The sequence below is a fragment of the Adiantum capillus-veneris genome, chromosome 23 (genome assembly GCF_014529385.1).
Source record: "Adiantum capillus-veneris isolate H3 chromosome 23, ASM1452938v2, whole genome shotgun sequence".
Lineage (NCBI taxonomy): Eukaryota > Viridiplantae > Streptophyta > Polypodiopsida > Polypodiales > Pteridaceae > Adiantum > Adiantum capillus-veneris.
The window spans coordinates 136,936,683-136,958,408 of record NC_140953.1 but is presented as its reverse complement, the minus strand read 5'-3'; the positions used below and the strand labels follow the sequence as shown (position 1 = coordinate 136,958,408).

At 41.6% G+C, this 21,726-nt stretch overlaps 1 protein-coding gene and 1 pseudogene across 1 annotated transcript; both read left to right on the top strand.

Annotated features, from left to right (window-relative positions):
* The first annotated feature begins 7,913 nt into the window (after positions 1–7,913).
* LOC147428668 (3-ketoacyl-CoA synthase 4 pseudogene) lies at positions 7,914–10,166 on the top strand (annotated as a pseudogene).
* Positions 10,019–21,509, top strand: LOC147428667 (uncharacterized). Its single transcript, XM_086497083.1, has 3 exons — positions 10,019–10,155; positions 19,241–21,050; positions 21,127–21,509. The coding sequence occupies exons 2-3, from the start codon at positions 20,034–20,036 to the stop codon at positions 21,292–21,294; spliced, it is 1,185 nt and encodes a 394-aa protein (XP_086353209.1). The 5' UTR covers positions 10,019–10,155; positions 19,241–20,033; the 3' UTR covers positions 21,295–21,509.
* Positions 21,510–21,726: the final 217 nt, after the last annotated feature.

The window sequence follows — 21,726 nt, the reverse complement described above, 5'->3', positions numbered from 1 at the left end:
AGACTTCTATTGAGCACATGCGTGTTTTTGGCTGTTTGGCATATGCTTTGATGCCACAAGTGCAGCGCTGAAAATTGGATGATAAGGCTGTCAAATGCGTGTTTTTGGCTGTTTGGCATATGCTTTGATGCCACAAGTGCAGCGCTGAAAATTGGATGATAAGGCTGTCAAATGTATTTTTGTTGGTTATAGTGCTGAAAGCAAAGGTTACAGGTTGTATCATCCGCAAACAAAACGTATTCTGGTTTCTCAGGATGTAGTGTTTGTGGAAGATTCTGTTCAGCCCTTGTTGTCATGTACTAGAGACAATAATGTAAGCTCACAGGACATTTATGACACTTTGTTGCCTCTTTTCAGTAGTGGAAATACGAATGTAAGTTCCAATGAGGCAAATGTACAGCCTATGGGGGTTTCTGAAAATGTTTTAGATCACCCTATTACTGATGCTGATGTACATGATGTACTTGATGAGGAAAGGGCTGAAAATGAGCAGGCTAGAGGTATGCCAAAATGGCTGGTGCACACTTTGCGTGACAGTAAACTGGATGCACCTTTGTCTAGTCGTACTCGTTTAGGCTCTCGCCATGCATCTTATGCATCAGATTGTTATGCTTTGGCTGTGTCTAGCTTACATGATGTTGACGAGCCTCTGTCTTTTGATGAAGCACAGAATTCAGAAAATTGGATAGCTGCCATGCAATCAGAATATGATGCACTTATAGAAAATGACACATGGACTTTATGTGATTTTCCTCCTGGCAAAAAGGCGATTGGTACGAAGTGGGTTTACAAGTTAAAACGCAAGCTGGATGGTGAGATCGATCGCCATAAGGCTCGACTTGTTGCAGAGGGTTATGCACAACAAAAAGGTATTGATTATGAAGAGACTTTTGCTCCCACTTGTCGTATGACTACTGTGCGTTTTCTATGTGCATTGGCAGCTCATTTTGGTTGGGATGTACATCAATCAGACATTGTTACTGCTTTCTTGAATGGTGACATATTTGAGGAAGTTTATGTAACGCATCCTCGCGGTTTTGTCATAAAAGGACAAGAGGACAACGTTTGTAAATGTAAGAAAGCTTTGTATGGGTTGAAGCAATCTCCCCGTGCTTGGTATGAGAAAGCTGACACTCATTTGGTGAAATGAGTCTTTTGTAACAGTCCAACAGAAAGCACATTGTATGTAAAGCGTGAGAATGATGTACTTCTCATTGTGGTTCTTTATGTCGATGATTTGCTGATGTAATGGAAATGGCCTATGAACTTTGAGAGTAGCGGAATTAGGAAAGTAGGTGAAGCACTTTTAAGAGATTACTTTGTGAGCATAGCGGGTGAACTTAATTGATGGTAGCAACATAAACATGGAATTTAGTTAACTTGGCATGAACAATACTTTTGCAAGAGAGAGAGAGTTTAGAGAACATGACAATAGTTGAGGACCGGATTCATATGGAGCCGGTCCCCCTCCAGTAGGCATTTGTATTATAGTTTCTCCCATCAAGAGAGACTTGGTACAATACAATCTTTGTGTTCCTTGTGACCTTGGTGATGCAATGAAGATGGAAAGCTTCATGCATCACAAACATAACATAACATAAACTTGAAGAAAGCATTAACTATCCCAAGCCTCAGTCCCAAGGCCTCAAACACCTTCGAAGGTGGAGAGAGCTAGCGGGGAATGAGGATAGGGAAGAGGAAGAAGAAACATTCCATAGGAGAAAGAAGTAGTTCCTCACTTATCATTACTCTTCTTGCTAGCATACATAATAGCATAGTAATGGAGATGGAGAAGATGGCAAGCTTAAGCATTGAAGCATGGCTCTTGGTTGAATTTGCATTCCATAGCCAAGAGTGTTGGTGTAGGCTTTCACTCTCACAAGCTTGGAGAAGGAGGTGGTGTTCCTCAACTTTCACCAAGTGAGAATAGCCATGCAAATGAGTGTGTGTGATGGTGTATACCCCCCTAGCACCCCCCTAGCTTGCTTTGGGCAAAAATTCTCTTGCTACAAGCTCATTGGACCCCTCTCCCCTTAGCCAATCACATCCAGCATGTAGTCAAGCATATGGGTAGCCTTTTGACAAGTGTCCTCCGTACCCCTTAGAGAGAGAGAGCTTGAAAATATCTAGATATTTGTTAGGTGGAAGTAAAAGCTCATTGGACCCCTCTTTAGCCCAACCAATAGCATTCAAGCACTCATGTGGTTAAGCTTAGTGAGAGTCTGACATGTGTCCCATGTGCTCTTTTAGAATTCCCCTAACTTTGAGATTTTTATGCATAGGAAGTTTCTCAAGAAACTTCCTCATTAAGTGAGTAGGTTCTCTTTTTGACTCAAGCATCTTACCCCCCATGCATAGGAAGCTTCTCAAGCAACTTCCTCATTAAATGTGACAAGTACCTCAAGTACCTTAGTCATCAAGCATGACAAGCACCTTAGGTGGGGTTCCCACCTCAAGCACAGCCTTAGCTTGCTTAAGTTTAGGTCGGGTTCCCACATCACACAGCCCTAGCTTGCTTAAGGTTCCCACCTCAAGCACAACCCTAGCTTGAAGGTTCCCACCTCAAGCACAACCCTAGCTTGCTTAAGTTTAGGTCGGGTTCCCACCTCAAGTTCAGCCCTAGCTTACTTAAGGTCAAAGGACTTTTAACACTAACCATTGGAGGTTTTTAATGAAGCTAACCCTAAGGTCTTTTAAGCTTCATTAGTTAACCTTGCTCTTTGACAGACCATCTCTCATTTAGGCCCCTTTACCATTGGCCCCGTGTTGAGATAGATCCGTAAGCACATGTCTACATTCTAACCCTTGTTCCCGTTTATTATCCCATATTAAGTGATCAGTTTAATATGAGAAAATCATTTGGGTTGGTTAGATATTAGATATTTGATGACAGCTGATCACCGGACCAAATGAGAGACATATTGCTGAATTTAAGACTGATTTGAATGCTACTTTCAAGATGAAAGATTTGGGGCTGTTGCATCATTACTTGGGTATAGAGTTTAAGCAGTGCGATGGTGGTATTGCCTTGTGTCAGAAAAATTACATAGAGACATTGCTATGTAAGTTTGGACTTGAGGATTGCAAACCTATTGCCACTCCCATGGAAATAGGTTTGAAGTTGAGTCTACATGATGTTGGCGATCCTCCTGATATCACTCTTTACCAAACTGCTATTGGCTGCCTCATTTATGTATGCAACACGAGGCCAGATATTCAATTTGCAGTCTCACAGGTCAGTAGATTTATGTATAGCCCAGGGTCTAAGCATTGGCAGGCTGTCAGGAGGATTTTCCACTACCTTAGTGGCACTTTACATCTTGGATGGTTTTATCCCAAGGGGGGATCATTGCTGCCAGACTTACATGCTTTTTCGGACTCAGATTGGGTTGGTTGTTTTGACATGCGAGTGTCCACAAGTGGTTTTTGTTTCATGCTTGGCAGTTCATGTATATCATGGTTGAGCAAGAAGCAACCTACTGTAGCCACTTCGAGTTGTGAGGCTGAGTACAGGGCAGTCTTCACAGCTACGGTTGAGTGTGTATGGCTTAGACGCCTTATGGCTGATTTGGGTGTTGGACAGGACACTGCCAACACTATCTACACTGACAGTCAGAGGGCATTGGCAGTTGCGAGGAACCCAGTTTTTCATGCTCGCACAAAGCACATTGAGGTGCATTACCACTATGTTAGGGAGAGGCTCTCAGCAGGAGAGATCAGCTTGGCTTATGTGCCAACACAGGACAACCTTGCAGATCTTTTCACAAAGGCATTGTCTCGTGAGAAGCTTGAATCTTTCTGCAAAGCTTTGGGCTTACTCCCCTTTGTGGACTGATCATGTCCTTAGGGCATGGCACTTCCCTTTACTCATGTGCCAGCTCTCGTTTACCGCATCACTCCAGGGGGGATTTGTTACCATATACAGGTGGTAGTGATGTGTGTGAACACACTTGGACCACCCGGGCATTTTTTCCCTCTTTAGGAGGTTTTTCCCCCCGAGCATTGTATATACGCCCATCACTCTAGGGCTATCTATCTTTGCATTGCATACTAAGTAACACACTCTCTATTGTGTGCCTTGAGCTTCCTTCATCTTCTCCAAGCTGTATGCGTTTCTCTGCAACCCTAATTCCAACACTCGCAACCCCAGCTATGGCATGCAGTTGCTGAACACACCCACACAGACACAGGTCCTCGCAGCCCCAGCTATGCTGGGAGTGGCTGTGGCATGTAGTTGGCCAATACGCAATGTTGACGCAGTTGGCCAGTACCTGCCTGCTTGCACACACAGGTACCCGCTCTCTCTCCTCGCAGCCCCAGTTGTGCCATGCAGTCGGCCATCCATGCAGTTGCTCAACACACACACACACACACACACACACACACACACATGCCGCACCTTAACTGCTTCTCTCCCCTGCTAGCGACCACACCTGCAGAAAGATAAGAATGCAACTGGAAAGCTAAGGCAATCTTCACCTTCAGCTTTCGAATGTCGAACTCTCTCTCTCGCTCTCTCTCTCTCTCTCTCTCTCTCTCTCTCTCTCTCTCTCTCTCTCTCTCTCTCGTGTGTAGCGCGCTCTGTTTCCCTCGCTCGTTAAGTTATTTGTGGCGTGTCTGTAACCTGCTCCTTAACTTATTTGTGGCGCATCTGTATTAACAATGGCTCGCCGACGGGTTCAGTTCGCAGCTCAGAGAGTTTGAAGGTGCGGCACCCCGCTTTCAAAGATGGCGGCTAACTCTTCGCTAAGCTTTTATTTGTTTTTGTAGGTAAGCCTTCAGCTTGCAGTTTCAAACACGTGGAAAGGTAATTCGTTTCGCCGTTATAGAATAGTATAAGATGGTAATTGTCGAAGCCATATTAGTAACTCCTACTCTCTCTTATCTCTCAAACCTAGTCTTACTCCAAACCCCATCTAAGCCCATGTGGCATGTGGTAAGATTTAAGCCAAATTAGTACTTCTTACTATCTCTTAACTCTCAATTGCCACTATTCATAGATTGGTCGCTATAAAGAGAGAGCTCTCTCCTATCTCTCAATTGTCTATATTTAGAGATAGATACATATATATATATATATATATATACATATATATATATATATATATATATATATATATATATATATATATATATATATATATAGAGAGAGAGAGAGAGAGAGAGAGAGAGAGAGATTGTCTATCAACTTGAATGTCTCACATGACCTATTATAGAAAAATTAAACATGTTGCATGCTCTATGTTGAGCTAGTCAATGACAGTCAGTCACTAATGGACGATTGTGGTTATGAGAGTGAAAACTGAACGTTTTTGTAATGGTTGGGAGAGTTCCAAATCTATGTAGGGAGAGATCCGGATTAAAAATGCGAGGAGTGTTCGATTAGTTTATGATGCTCTTACTTTGCAAATTTGCTAAAAGGGATTATTATATATAGTGCCCCAACACCTTATCCCACATCAAAGGTAACGGGACTTGGTGCAACTTGTAGATAAGAGGATGTGTGAACCATGTATGGGCCTATGTGGTGTTACCTTATAGAGAAGAAAAGGTATTTTGAACATTTTCAAACCCTTCCCAATTGAAACACTAATGCTACCACCCCCTCCTTCAACCCCATAAAAGTGTTAACAAGGTGGCAAGAGATACTTCTTGAGAATCTAACATATGATATCCCCTCTCTAACGCAAGTTATCAAATGTGTAATAAGATCATCTCTCAATTTCAAAACGTTGCATAGCACATTCACATCGTTTATGATGGGTTGGAACAAGATACTTGAAATTTCTACTGCTTAAAGGGGCTCTTGATTATATAGAATGCATGGTTTTTTTTCATTGGTGTGTGGACGCACGCGTGTGTGTGTGTGTGTGTGAGAGAGAGAGAGAGAGAGAGAGAGAGAGAGATTATCATAGATATATCGTTTTTGTACATTTTTGTACATGATAAGTACGTATAATTCACATAAATACCAATGGCCACCACTATCCATTGCTTGCTGTAAAGACTATTTCATGGGAGTGAACATTTGAAACTCTAGTGAATGATCTTATCCTACTTTGAAACCTCATGTGTTTATTAGGCTGGGTTCACATCAAGCCGGTGGAAAAGGCTATATGTAGCATTTTCCCAATCAAAGGTTTCCATTTGGCAACTTCTATTCACAAAGGGCGGTGGAACTCTGAAAAGTTTCTTCCATGTCACGACAGAGAAGGGGTGCTTCTCTTCCACCCCCCCAAATTTTTGTGCCGACCCCCCTCCCCCCCCACCCGAACTTCTCTTTCGCTCTGACACGGTAGCTTGCAACCAATCTTAAGTCTCCACGCAAGATTTTCCCCTCTCTCTACCACCGCTCTGTGTGAGTGGTTGCAGAGTGGAATCCATGGCTATGTACAAGTTTCACCTGGAAGCTACTGAAAAGCGACTCTCATTCCGCCGCGCAGTCTGAATAGGGCCTTAGTTCTCTTAAGATGTTTAGGGGCATCTCATCACTGGCAGGCCTCGTGAATTTACCGCTTGTTAATATAATTTACTGTTTCCTAAAATAAAAAAAATGGAAAAGGAACTGAAAGCTTGCAGTGGAGCCTTTTAGTGTAAAGCTCCAACAGTAATAAAAGTGAGTCCCACGGGGTCGTTGAGGTAGGGATGTGAACGCGGAATGGGAGCTTGACTTGGGGTGGACCTGACGGTCTGAACCAGAGATGAGAGAGAGAGAGAGAGCGAGGAATCAGGACTGATGAAGAGGACGCTGGACGGGAACGTGCCTTCAAGGGACTCTCAAGGACGGTGCAAAGTTCGCATTGCAGAAAACCGACTGACAGAGAGAGAGAGAGAGAGTCACACTATCGGCGAGTTGAAGCCTACTTGAAGGGACGTGGAAAGGAGTAGTAGGTGAAGAGATAGAAAGAGGATAAATTATTTTATTTTAGGGGCGTTTTTATTTATTGCGGGCACGAGATGTGAGAGAGTGGGTTGATGGGCCTCGTCGGTACTCTCATTCCTTGTATCGGCATCGATTTTGTCTTGTCCTGTGATGGGACGGGAGAATTCCATCGTAGCCGGATTCTAGAGAGAGAGTAACAAAATCCGCTAGCCCCATAAAAAGTGAAATGTAAAAAAAAAAGGAAATTACCAAAATACCCACAAATTTGTGGAAATTCCCAAAATACCCCTCGAACTGCAAATTCCGATAATACTCTCAATATTTTGTCATAAATTCCCAAAATATCCTTCAAAATTCCCCCGGTTGTGAGAGTAAATTTTTTCAAAAATAAACCTTTTTGTAGCTTTTATAAGAAGACTAGCTGTATATCATACAAGATGCTAGCAGTGTATCTTTTAATACAATTCTACTTCCTTAAAAAAAAACAAAAAGATACTAAGCAACTAAAACTAGAATTTGAGTTGGTTTTCTAGATATGAATTGCTTCGATTATTTTTAAACGTAATTGCCTTCTTTTTGCAAGCTATTTTGTGACAAATTACATGCTAAGCAGTTAAAAACGGATATCAATTGTCAAAAAGGAATGAAGATTAGAAAATCTTGAACAATTCAAGAAAAATAAATACTTAGGGCATTTTGGGAATTTCTGAAATTTGAGAGGTATTTTGGGAATTTCCACAAACTAGAGGGGTATTTTTGGTAATTTTTCCAAAAAAAGTCAAAAACTTGCCGAACCTTTATTGCACAGTAGAAAAATAGGCAACCTCGAAATCCTGCGTTCAAGTTCTCTCTTTCTAAAATGTAATGATTCTATGTCAGGCTAAGTAGCTGGAGCCCATACGGTAAATATAATGCTGTTCTTCTACGGGTCAACCGAACTGGTACAGCAAATTCAGGCAAAATTCAAACATCCCTAGAGGCTAGAACAAATTTTAGCACACTATATCTTAATCTCTCTTTGTCTAATTACCCCTCTCTCTCTCTCTCTCTCTCTCTCATCTCTCTCAGGCTTAGCTCACGTGCTAAGCTCTGCGCGCTGCTCAGCTGCTCCCGCCACTGCCCACCTACTTATTATAGCCATCGTCATGCCCCTTATGTCCACATATGTTCGCTTCTCACCTGCCGCGCTGAGCTCTTAGCTTCCCTTAGCTGCTTCTTCATCACCCCCGCCAGCTTGATTCCTCCTTACAGACCTCAAACTCTGCAACACTGATGTCTCGGAGCTTGCCAATGCAGGTACATACCCAAGCTCTGCAGCATTGATATATATATATAGAGAGAGAGAGAGAGAGAGAGAGAGAGAGAGAAAGATTGTGCTTCTTTCAGCCCCTGCACCCAGACTTTGTCTGTTTTTCTTAGCTTCTAGCCATGTCTCTCTCCGTCATTTTTCTGCGTGTCTTCTCTTCCTTCTTCCTTCTCTCCCTTTCGACCCAGCTAGTTGTGGTCGCCATCTACGCACTCACATGCTTGCTGTACGTTGCCTTGATCGTGAGGCGGAAGCGGCTGCCCGTCTTCATAGTGAATTTTGGATGCTACAAGCCTGTCGACGTTATGAGGGCTCCCTTCTCTGCCTACATGGAGCACTGCAGGATCATGAAGAGCGAGTTCAATGAGTCCAGCATAGAATTTCAGGAGAAGATTCTGGCAAAGTCAGGGATGAGTCAGCTGACTTCCCTTCCCCTGTCATTCCACTTTCTACCGCCAAGGATAATGCTTGAGCAGGAGAGGGCCGAGTGCGAGACGGTCCTCTTCGGAGCGATGGATGAGCTTTTGGCACTGGTGGATATCAACCTACACGACATTGGAGTCATTGTCACAAATTGCTCTGTTTTCAGCCCCACTCCCTCCATGACCAGCATGATCATCAACAAATACAAGCTGCCAGTTGATGTAAAGAGCTTCAACCTCGCTGGAATGGGCTGCTCCGCGGGCCTCCTCGCCCTCGACCTCGCCAAGAGAGTGCTTCTTGCCCACCCTAACAAATATGCCCTAGTCCTCAGCACAGAGAATCTAACCAGAAGCTTGTACTATGGCAACCAAAGGTCCATGCTAGTTACCAACTGCCTCTTCAGAGTTGGCGGCTCTGCTGTCTTGCTCTCCAACAAGTGGAAGGACAGGAAGATTTCCAAGTACAAAATCATCCACACTTCAAGGAGCCAAATGGGGGCCATTGACATGTGCTACAGAAGTGTCTACCAAGAAGAAGATTGCAAAGGCACTATTGGTGTCAGCTTGTCCAAAGACCTAATGCAGAGTGCCGGCCTTGCTTTGCAGCATAACATGAAGCTTCTTGGGCCCAAGATCCTCCCCTTCAGTGAGCTGTTTCTCTACATTTTGAATGGCTTCATGATGAAGATCTCTCCCAACTCCAAAATCAAACCCTACATTCCCAACTTCAAGCTGGCTTGTGACAACATTTGCATCCACGCGGGCGGGAAGGCGGTGGTCCGGGCCATGGAGCTTGCCCTTAATCTCCCTTTTGAGCTTAGCGAGCCGTCTCATATGACTCTTTACAGGTTTGGGAACTTATCGTCGGCATCTGTTTGGTATGAGCTTGCGTATGAGGAGTCGAAAGCGAGGGTGAAGAAGGGGAACAGGGTGTGGCAAATTGGTCTAGGAAGTGGATTCAAGTGTTGCAGCTCATACTTGAAAGCTCTCAAGGACATTGATTTGAGGAGCAGCAGCCAATGTTGGGCTGATTGCATTTCGGAGTTGCCAGTTCAGCTGCCCTCAGATGAGGGTGGTCACCATTAAAGTAGGAGGCATACTGGGAGGGGCCATGTGAATTCTTTTGTCTCCAATATCCAATCCATTGTTTCAACAGGCAAGGTTACCTTCCTGATTTATTTTCAGGATCAACTTTTCTTCTTTTGTTGCTAACGCTGCACAGCTCGATCCCTGCAATGTGCTTAAGTTGGTAGCATTGCACTCCTAGCATATTGTGCCTTATTATGGCCCCATATCAACTCCAGAGGGTGGAGGTTATATTACCTGTTTCTATGGATATCACTACAGCTTATTGTGCCTTGCTGTGTCACCTCATTGGATGTGGGTGTTAATGATAGTGCATCCAATGGTGGCCCATGCTACTAATGTAAACCAGAGCGACAAGGAATGCTACAAACTTGTCAATGAATTGATTAGTAATCATGGAAGGGCAGACGAGAGGTGCTTCCATCAATGTAGAATGATGCTATCTATGGAATTGTAAGGTACTTCCACTTGTTTTTGGACTATAGAAGTAATCCTTAGTGTGGTTTTGATTTTTTTTCCTTAATAAGGTAGAAATTGAATTAAAAAGAGGAAGTAAAAAATAACATGGCCTCGTGCACAAGAACATTTAGAAATTTTCTCATGTAGGAAAATGGAGTCTTTTCCAGTGTTTTGCATACAATGAATAACATCATGAGCTTCTGCTCGAGAGGCACCGCATACCTAGCTAGGTATGATTGGGGGTAGGGGACCCCCCCCCCCCCCCCCCCCCCCCCCCCCCCCCTCACCGGGCTGGTGGTCCTCTGCCCCCAACCGTACCTAGCTAGGCATGCGGTGCCTCCCTCACAGAAGCTCATGATGTTGAGGTAAGTCACAATGTGGGAATTATTGTGAGAATTTGGCCAAAACCTCTTGTGACGGGTAGGGGGAGAGTCACTCCCATCTTCTCATGACATTTTCTTGATAGCTTATGGACATCTCATGATAAGGATAAATAATCTTACAGGAATTTGCACAGGTAAATAAAATGCAAGGAATGTCCTTTAACTTGTGGCATCTAGTGAAGGTGCATGAATAGACACTAATTCGACGAGCTGTTTTCCCAGACCATAGCTCTTGAGGTATGATGAGCTAGAGAAGATAGCTATGTTTAATGGCAATTGGGTATGCGCAATTACATACAAATCTGTAAGTCCACTGCTTGCAACTCCATTGGATCTTCCACTTGTTGAGTTTATGTTTGCAGCTAAAAGATCCAAGCTTAGCTTTTGAGATGTCAATCCTTGGAGTGAGATGAGGCCTTGCAAGAATTGCTTGAAGTCTGGTAATACACCATGTTGCATCTTGGTGTGAGATGTTGAAGTGGTCTTGAAGAGATTTTAGAGATTGGATATGGTTTGCATGGAGCAGGTCTTCCCATTGCTTTATATCAGCTTAAAAGAATCATTTGTGTCCTTGAGGTTAGGGGAAGTCCACTGAGAACTGCAAAATAGCCAATCCAAGGGGATTCCAAAATCTGCACGTCAATTTGGAACCATATGGGATAAACTTAGGAAAGGAGAGAAGTAACTTCCTGAGACTGAGATTAGACCAACCTTTAAGCTCTTGCAGCTTGAATTTTGCCACATTTCTCTTTGATCAATAAGCCCAATAATCCTTTGAATCAGTACTTCTCGTTATCCAGTTTCTTGCAAGCTTATAGGAAATTGGGTTTAGGTTAAGAGGACCGGCAATCCCCTTACGTGGGTAGTAGATTTCCCATGGTACTTTGGAAACCTTGGTATGTTGAAGGCCTCAATCCCAGAGGAAGTTTTTGAAAAGGGAGTAGGCAGCTTATAGCTGGTATTTAACTAGAGACCAACAAGCCAAAAATAGATAAGCATTATGTAATGGTTCAACACAAAAGCTCTGTTGGGCAAGGCGGTGGTATGTGCATGCCATTTATTGATTTCTCCTCTTTGGAGAACCCATTGCCATCTCTTCTTGAATGAGACTTTAAACCCCTTTGGAATACCCAATAATCTAAAGATTTGACCATCCTCAATTCGATTACAGCTTGCATCTGAAATTATTTGAGGAATAAAACGTGTAGAGGACTTGAATTGACTTTTATCATGAATTATAACAAAACCACTTGCATAACCAAAAGTGTCTAGGCACTATCAGAAGCATTCGATAGGCTGTTGGTCATAATGCATCGGAGCATTTGTGTCATCTGCAAATTGTTGTAGACAGAAATTGTTATTGGCACTTGGGATGTCAATACCTTTTAAATTTCCTTGATCCATAGCATGCTTGACTAACCATCCAAGTGCTTCTTAGTATATAGCATACGTTAGAGGTGCTATATGACATCCCTGTCTAATAGATCTCTTTAGAGGGATAGCTTCTGTTAGATAACCATTTATAGTTAGCTTTGCAAAAGCATTTCCAAACAGGACATGGATACACTTGATGGATTGTTTACTAAACCCAATGCCATGCAAGGATTGAAAGATGAAACCCCATTCAATTATGTCATAAGCCTTATCAAAACCAATTTTGAAAAAAAAAACATTCGCTCTAGGTCTTGTGCATACTCTATGGCTTCCCAAAGAGCGATGATAGCATCCAAAATGAATCTGCCTTTGATAAATCCCTTCTATTTTGGGAGTATGATGTAATGCATGATAGGGCTTAGTCTTCTAGCTAAAGCCAAGACAAAGATCCTATAAATAGAAGTCAGACATGTTATAGATCTCTAGTTCCCTAAGTAACCCCCCCCTTCCCCCCCCCCCCTTTTGTGTATGAGATTTATGACTCTAGTATTTAAAGAAGGGAGAGCTCCTAATTGCAAGGCTTCTATATAGACCGTCATCAAATAGCTTACCATAAAATCTTTACAACGTTGAAAAAATTCATCAGGCAAGTCGTATTCCTCAGCTCCCCTTCTATGAGAGGATGGTCCATCATTTTAGCCATAGTTGGGGTCACCATCTTTTGCGCGATTCTGGCTATATGGGATTTGGCTTGAGTTTGACCAACCTTTCTTTTTTGGGGAACTGATAATATATCAGCATAGTACTTTTTGACTAAGGCTAAGTTTTTCTAATGAGTCTTGACAACATTGCCATCTTTCTCCTTGAGTAAGGGATATTCTTGTCAGGGGTATCAAGCTTTCCAACCCAATATTTGCTGGTCCGTGCCATAAAATCCCTTGCAATAAGGAGCTCTTCTTTTCTAAAGCTGGTCTTTTAGCTCTAAAGGGGCAGGGGGAGGAGGACTATCAGGGTGGGACAAAATCCAGTAATCGTTTGGTAGGTATTGTATTTGAGTGACCCTGAGGTTCTTATTAGTCCATTGCTGGGATATCCATCCTTTTTAGGACTCTAAGGAGGGACGAGCTCCATGACAAAGGCCTATTACTACCCTCTACTAGAGTTGAACATCTCAAGCTCCTTAATAGGAATATTAACACATTTCTCACTATGCATAGGGTCCCCTAGTTCTAGAGAATCATCTCCTAAAAGATGATTCTGAGAATTACTCGGCTTATTTGCTGTTGCATCATTCCCTGTGTGCACCTCATGTGGAGAGGGTCTTCTTTGCATGTCTATGTGAGTGACATTGTCTACATTAGCCTACTTGTAATGATCAGATAGCATAGCAAAGTGAGACGGGAACTTACCTGGAGGATCAAAAGGATGGAGAAGCCCATGCACAGTCTCTCCTTGAGGTTTGTGATGGAGCATCATAGCTACAATAGCATAGGAGAGATGTTGCGGAACGTTGTTGAAGATAGAGTTTCCAACAGGAGGAGCAAAGGTCAAAGACCCTATTGGGACCAGGAAGGGTTTGTTTGGAAGTAGAGGGTTAGGAGCTCGTTGTAGGGAGGCATACCTTGCTTAGGCATTGATTATAGGGTTAGGGTGTGAGGTTGGGAGGGTGGAAACGAGGCCATTCTTTAAGGTGTCTTAGAGCACCATCGCTCCATCCTCTCCACGAGAGAGGGAGAGAGAGAGAGAGAGAGAGAGGGGGGGGGGGGGTGTGGAGGGGGGGGGGGGGGGGGGGAGCAGAAAGGGTAAAGGGATGCTGGTTGGGGCGATGATGGGAAGGAGAACAGAGGCATGTAAAGTATGATAGTGATGTTTCCTAACAGTCCGTACTATGCACTCACCCCTCCATGCTTATCTCGTCCAGGCTCCCTGGGAAAAATACTTGTCATAATAATCAATATCTAATTCTCCTAAATATTTTCTCATGTTAAACTGACCATATAATATGGGGAGAAAAAGTTAGAATATTGGTTAAGCTGGCAGACCGGCCACAGTAGGGATCCAAAGGAGGGAACATAGGGATCCAAAGGGGAGGCCATCTGCAAAAGAGCTATGTGAAACAATGGGCTCCAAAGACCTTAGAATTCAGCCCATTAAGACTTCCAAAATGCTAAGGTTCCAAAATTATCTTCTTTACTCCATAGTCGAGGACGACTATGATTTCAAGAGAGGTAATGTCATAATAATCAATATCTAATTCTCCTAAATGATTTTCTCATGTTAAACTGACCATTTAACATGGGGAAGTTCCAGGGGAGAAAAAGCTAGAATATTGGTTAAGCTGGTAGACCGGCCACAGTAGGGATCCAAAGGAGGGAAAATAGGGATCCAAAGGTCAAAGATTAGGAAATTTGGATGCTTTGTGTGTGTCCCTAAAGTCTTCTTCAAAGCCTACAAAGGAGGGGGCGAGCCCAAGAAGTAGGGGATGAGAGAGAAACACACACACACACACACACACACACACACACACACACACACACACAAGCTCCCTTTGTACACAAGGGGAAAGAGGGACACATGTCAACTCCCTAGGCTAAATGTCCACAAGATGTACTCAAATCCTATTGGATGGCCTTGGAGGTGGACCAATGAGAATTAGACTAGAGTAAGTTTAGTTTAGTTACTTTAAAAACACTTAATAAAAGAACCAGTAAGAATTAAGCTCTCTAGAAGACTATTGGACAGTCTCCCAAGGGGTCCAATGAGCATTCAACAACCCAATGGCTTGCCTGATTCCTACGGGCCAGGAGGCAAAGGGGTCCAATGAGAATTTAGTTGCATTTATTAATTACCTAAAGCTCTCACAAAAGGGGAAAGGGGGATACATGTCAGAAGGCTATCACTTATGCTTCTTAATTCCCATTGGCTAGGCCTCAGGAGGTCTAATAGGGCTGTAGCATTAGCAATTAGCAAGGGGGGTCGACCAAGAGAGAGAGAGGGCTGATTTTCTCAAGGCATTATTCACTTACACACTCACACAATCAATGTGTGAAGCAAGAAGACTCTCTCTCTCCTTCTCAAGCTTTAATGGAAAGCTTACCACCTACTCCAAGCTTGTGAGAAGGGAGGCCTACACCAACAACTCTTGGCTTTGTGATGCAAATCCAACCAAGAGCCAAGCTTCAATGCATGCTCATCTCCTCTACCATGCTAATTATTAAGCTAAGCTATGCTATTATGAGTGATTATATGAGGAGATGTATATCTTTCTCGTAAGAATAGTCCTTCTTCCTCTCATTCTACTCTCATACCTCGCTAGCTCTCACCATCTTTGAAGGTATGTGAGGTCTTGGGTCTGAGATCGTGAGGGAATTGATGTTGTGTTTAATAAGTGTTGTGCTTCTTGCTTGAGGTTTCCATCTTTATAGCACCAGCTAGTATTGAAGGAACACAAAGAATTGTATTGTAAAATGTCTCTCTTGATGGGAGAAACCATAATACAAAGCTTTTGGAGGAGGGATCGGCTACATGCAAATCCGGTCCTCAATTGTTGTCAATTGCTTAATTTCTCTCTCTTTTGACGTATTGTTCATGCTATCTAACTAGGTGTTATACTTTTTGTTGCTCTCTCCACCCAAGCACTCTTGTTATTCTCATTAGGAATCTATTCTAATGAAATGCTCACTATGTTCATGCTATTTTTCGCTACACACAAGTTACTAGACCATTGAATGTTACAATACTCCTCACTTCAAACTTTGAAAAGGATTGGATTTCGGGTGCATCTCTCGACCATTCAATAAAGATTGTGGATTAGTGCCACATGGAAAGCTGATGATAATATACTTTTTTATTATTTATTTTAGGTCCTTGTGAGAGGATATTGACATTTGTGTACCTGTCTCCTTAAACAAGGGCATTGAGTATTGTGTCAAACACAATCTTTCTCATCCTCTTTCACTTTTTTTTTTTTTTTTTTTTTGGCTTTCTAAAAGAAACTCTTAGTGTTGGGCTGGGTTAGGGGGACTTCATAGTTTTCAGTGCATGATAAAGACTTACCTTTCATTTCACATCCTGCCTTTACTTTTCTTGCATTCTATTGTTTTAGAATGCTAGGCAGCATTTACTTTCTCTGCATGCTTGAAAATGACTTTAGAGATCAATACATTAAACAAAATATTCATAGGAGTACTTTCTCTGCATGCTTAAAAATGACTTTAGAGATCAATACATTAAACAAAATATTCATAGGAGTTTGATCTTATGATGCAGTCTTCAAAAAAGTCCTTTTTGTCTAAGCGGCAAGTTTTCTCCTTATACAAATACAAAATGAAAATACTAGTAGAAATTTTTAAATTTGCAAAATATTCGAACTATTTTCTATTATATTTTATCTGGTTTTTTCTCCTTTGCCATCCTTTGCAACCGGCTAATGCTTAAGCCTAAGTTTAGACACATCTTTCTCAAACACTGAGGTACTGATAAATGATTTTCTCATTTGGAATTTTTTTAAAAAAAACACTTCACTAAATTGTTTAATTATTTTCTATGCTTATTTGGAAGCATTAAAATATTCTTTTGTTTTGATTTTTAATGTGTCTTTCTATTTTACATCCTTTTTGTTTTATTTTATTTCAAAATACTAATGTGCAATGTGCACCAATTGGGGTCCTTTCATAATATATAAGCCATTTGTGAGTAGCAAGTACCGCCTAGAAGAACATAAAAAAATGGTTTGATTGAGACTTACCTTAAATGTTATTTAAATTTTATTTGTTTTCTCTCACATAGCCTTATGTAGACCATAATGAACTTTCACATTGTGTTTTTGAGACTCCATAAGGTCATTGTAAAAGAGCTACATTTTGGGTGCAATTGTGGACCATTGGTTAAAAAGCTTGCTGATTAGTGATACATGGCAACAAACTATCTTTTTTGGCTTTCTAAAAGAAGCTTTAGAGATGTGTTGGGTTACGATACTTTCAATGTTTTCAATGATGATTGAGACTTACCTTAAATGCTATTTTGGTTTTAAAGTATTAAATGAATGTTTTTATTTCATCTTAATTCTAGTAAGTTCTATACTACATACATACACATATACATATTAATTAGTTATATATATATATATATATATATATATATATATATATATATATATATATATATATATATATATATATATATATATATTAATGAGCAAACCATGATAAAGAGAAGAAAAACCGGTGCAACGATGTCAAAACTTAGCTCAAAAATCCTACAAATTTCAAAAAATTTACTAGTATATTTGGTTTGCTTCTTTGCGAGGAGGACACTAGATCGCTTAATAAAAGAGACATTCTTGAATAGTGCTTCACCTTATATAATTCTAGTTAAATGAACTTAAAGATTTTATTACTTTCTTATTGTTTTAGAAAGCCATCAAAGATTTTATTACTTTCTTATTGTTTTAGAAAGCCATCGTGATCCTTTCGCTTGTTTCAATTTCTAGTGTTTCTCAATCATTATTTTTTATGCTTTTGAAATATATGGTATTCTAAATAGTTCATTGTTACACTTTTTTCAAAAAAATATAATATTTTATTGTGACATCGCATGTTTTAAAATACTAGTGTCACTTTCTATTTCTCTCTCACACAAAGAAACATTTTTATCATCAAATTCTTTTCAATAGCCTTATGTAGGCCATAGTGGATTTTCACCCCTTTTTTCTGGGTTGGGTTTTGGGGGGGGGGGGGGGGGGGGGGGTTTCTTTAGTGAAGACCTGTGATATTCATGGCCAAGAACTGTGCATGGGAATCTCGAGGTAAATGGACGTGAAGCATAAGACATAGATGCTTGCTACAACGAGGATTCGAACTCAATACCTTGATTGTGGTAGCACAATAGTCTAACCAAGCAGGTGTGTGTCATTTGCTATCCCCAATGCCCAAACTAAAACCTATAAAGTGAACCTATATTGGGAAAAGTAAACTAGGACACAAAAACTATTTAGAATATGCGACGAGTAGGAAGTTCGCTCAAATTTCAAGATGATTGGAGAGTGTACAAAAGGTGAACAGTGTGGAGCTTCCTCCCTCATTTGAGTTTCAAATCCATGGCCTCCACTTTGAGAGCCCAATGCCTTAACCATGTGTTTGCTTGGGTTTCGTTGATCCCATAGTCATTTCAACTATATACAAGGTAAAATGATGTAGGAACAAATTATCTCAGACCCACCGAATGAATATTGAGCATTGAAGGAAACGGCCCTTGTTTCTATGTGGTCAATTGATCGCCTAAAGATGCTTGAAAAAGGCAGGTCTTCATTAAAGACCCTGTGCTCTTTACTTCTGAGCCTCCCCCTCTAGCTTCACACCAAAGAGGTCCAATTTGCCATTTTCTTATACGAGTACGGCCGGCCGTTGAAGGCGGCCTCTCTCTCTCTCTCTCTCTCTCTCTCTCTCTCTCTCTCTCTCTCTCTCTCTCCTCTTCCTTCGCTCCCCCTCTTTATCGCGTGCACATGAGCTTCTCTCACTTTTGGCATTTAGCCTTCATCTTGCAGATTGCCACGTGTAAAAGGCACCCCCCTCTGCCATATTATGTTAAATAGATATACATAGGCCAGAGAGTTGAGCCTTGAGGGGTAACATTTGTATATTTAAGGTGCTCTTCACATGGTAGGGGGTAAGAGATAAGACTTGACGGACAAGACATTTGATGGAACGTTCATTCATGCACAGAGATGAAAGGGGGGTAACACTTTTGCAAATATAGCTGCATCTCTTTGGTGAAGGGTGGAGGGGGTAATTTGAAAACAATTACTCCTCATGTGGGTGCCTCCCTAATTGCCTCGTAACTACACCTTAGAGGTCATGTTTGTTTGTTTGTTTGTTTGTTTTTTTTTTTTTTGGGGGGGGGGGGCTTTGAACTTATAAGAGAAACCAGTTTTGACGAGCGATGGAGCAACTCACATATAAAATCTAGTTACACCCCTTCGAGGTGTAGTTAGTGGAGGGGGACATGGGTAAGATCAAAGAGTTACCCAAACTACACGTGGGGATCCCTTAGGTTACCCTTGTCACAATCTTGGACCCCCAAAGACGAGAATCCAACATGACACACGAGAGAATCACTTAAAATAATTTACAACTTTAAAACCTGAGTCAACACGGCTCGATGTAGCTTTATGGAATGGACTAAGCCTAATAGTGCCTTAATCACAACAACCAAAAGGAGAATCGAGGTGGATGTGCTTTCAACAATGAAGTGCACCTATGGTTCCCATAAAGCTTCCCTAACTTGGTTTATGTCCTTTCATGTGTTTATGTTTATCTTTCGACTGCAGAGTGTTCACAGGACACCAACAATGTGGACTTGAAAAGGGGGAAGTGCGATCAATGGTTTCCTTGCAGTTGGATGGGAGACTAAGGTGGTTAACCACCAGGGAGATACAATCAAGTGCTCTGTAGTTGCTTAGAATGTGGCGTGCAGATACCATATTGCGAAGCAAAGCTTGTCAATTGTCTTTCCCTACAGAAGATGGAAGTTGACGAAGGGAGAATGGGAGGCACTAGACTCTGATGTTGCTCCTAGAGAATCAATTGATCTGCAAATATGCCTCCATGATAGTGCAGTGCACGACATCTTGGTGAATAATGATTGGAATCTTAGCCACCTTTGCGAGTATCTTAATCTTAGATATACCCTTGCCCAATCAATACGTTTTTGTAATCAATGAAAAGGTTGCTTGTTCCAAAAAAGAGAAGATCTTTCTGTGTCAAAACATTGCTTTTCCACGATGTATCAATGTAAAAGCTTGTAACTAAAGCGGTTGCGCTCCGATTAATACATATGGCATTTTGAATCTCTTTTTCATTTTTAATTTGTTCAAGATTTTGTTTGAAATATGTTTTTTTTAAAAATTTGGAGCGTGAATACTTTCAATGTTGGTATCTTTCAATGCTTGTCGCATGATTTTGTTTATAATTATATTATTAAGTTAATTTAACGTTAATTTTAAGTGCTTTTAAAAAGTGACATTGAGTATAAAAGTGACTTTCTAGGTTTTAAACTTCATTTCTCACATTCACAAAACACAAGCTTTCAGCTCTCTTCCCATCTTCTTCGCGAACAGACCCATGGCAACATCTTCTGATGCACTTCTCACACAACTACACAAGATAGGACTTGCAGATGGTGCACATGAACTAGTCAGTGTGTTTGAGGGGACGATCAACATGCATGCCACTGCTAACCTTCATGTAGAGGGATTCCAAAGCTTTCTTGACTACATGATGGAGCACATGGAAGAATATGCAATAGTCTTCCAAGGATCCAACATGGCATGGTTGCTAGTGGATTTTCTCAAACACCTCTATACAGCCGACAAAAACTTTTGTTATCGCTTGTTGAGGTTTATAAAAGGGCTTACTGAGTGGGACTACAGGACAGAGGATGAGGATGACCTCATAGACTTGAGCATGGGGTGCATAGGCACCCAACTCATCTGTTGGGACATGGTTCTGGTCTTGCTTGTGCTTGAGGGCATGGAGAAGGGAAAATCAAAGGAAAAGGTCAACCAGAAACCTCCTGTAACCATTGTGGAGGAATCAAATGAATTTATTGAAGAGCTTGATGAGCACATTGAAGCATCTATGACACTCGTCCTCCTGCAAGATCCTAGCTCCACTAGGGAGGAAGATTGGATGATAGAGGGAGACGAGGTGTTGGAGGAAGTTCGTGAACTCCAAATTCTCACTTTGCATGCAATGATGGTGGATGGTCGTCACTTCTTGTTCCTTGATGACATTGCAACGACACTAGGACTCAGAGAAGATGAGTCGCTCTCAGTGCTCGCTATCTATGCGGGCATGAAAGATCCTAGTGGAAAGCAAGAGAAGGCCAACTTTCAAATTGACTTTGAAGACCAAGGTCTCCCACCAAGCCTCTCATTCCTCCCTAGTGAAAACGAACAGAATTTGGTACAAACCGTGGCAAATACACTTATGGAAATAAAATCATGTGCCTCAATTTATGAAAGCATCCCGGAAAGCGCTTTTCTATCACACAAATTGCTGATCATTATGGGTGGAGAAGATTGCTCTAGCATCGACCTTACAAGGAAAACTCTTGAAGAGATGGATGAGAAAACTGAGGTAACCACTTTTTAACTTTATCGATAGTTTATTGTATCCTATAGCAAGTGTTGAACTTGTTTAAAATGTTTTGCAGACCGCATACCACGTTGATAAGTTTGCAATCAGTACTGGAGGTTCACACAACGTTCCTATGGGTAGAGATAGCTCCCTGTGGCACTACCTTGGCCATCTAGGGCCATCTATTCTTCGAATTGCTCACATAGACTTCTCCAAGCATGGTTCTGCGGAGCTGCTTAAGTGAAAGGCATTAAGTGCCATCCTTGCTGAAGATTCCCTTACCCTTAATGCTCACGAGTGTATCTTGGTGGACCGAGAGGTGGCATTGTATGCCTTTACAAGAAAGCACCCTGGGTCAGTCCTCTCCCATTGTGCCTTAAGCCTAGGTCTAGGGGTGACAAACCCAGAGAATATTGTCAAAACCTTTGGTGTCAAGTCTACCATTCGCCCTATACCAAAAGACATAATCTACAACAAAACCAACCAGCCATGATGTAATATCCAGAGCAATATACAATAATTTTGTCTTTTGTATTTTTTTGTCACTTCTCGTACTTTTTTTTTCTATTGCACATATTGGCCAATAAATATTTTTTTCCAACGCGTCCATACCTCCTCGATCATCCAAGCTCCCGCCTGATGTGGGAAGCCTACCGATGAATATTTTGCGAAACGG

Coding starts and splice junctions, on each gene's coding strand:
- LOC147428667 (XM_086497083.1), top strand. CDS start 20,034: ATGGCAACATCTTCTGATGCACTTCTCACACAACTACACAAGATAGGA. Junction 21,051..21,126: donor AGATGGATGAGAAAACTGAG/GTAACCACTTTT, acceptor AATGTTTTGCAG/ACCGCATACCACGTTGATAA.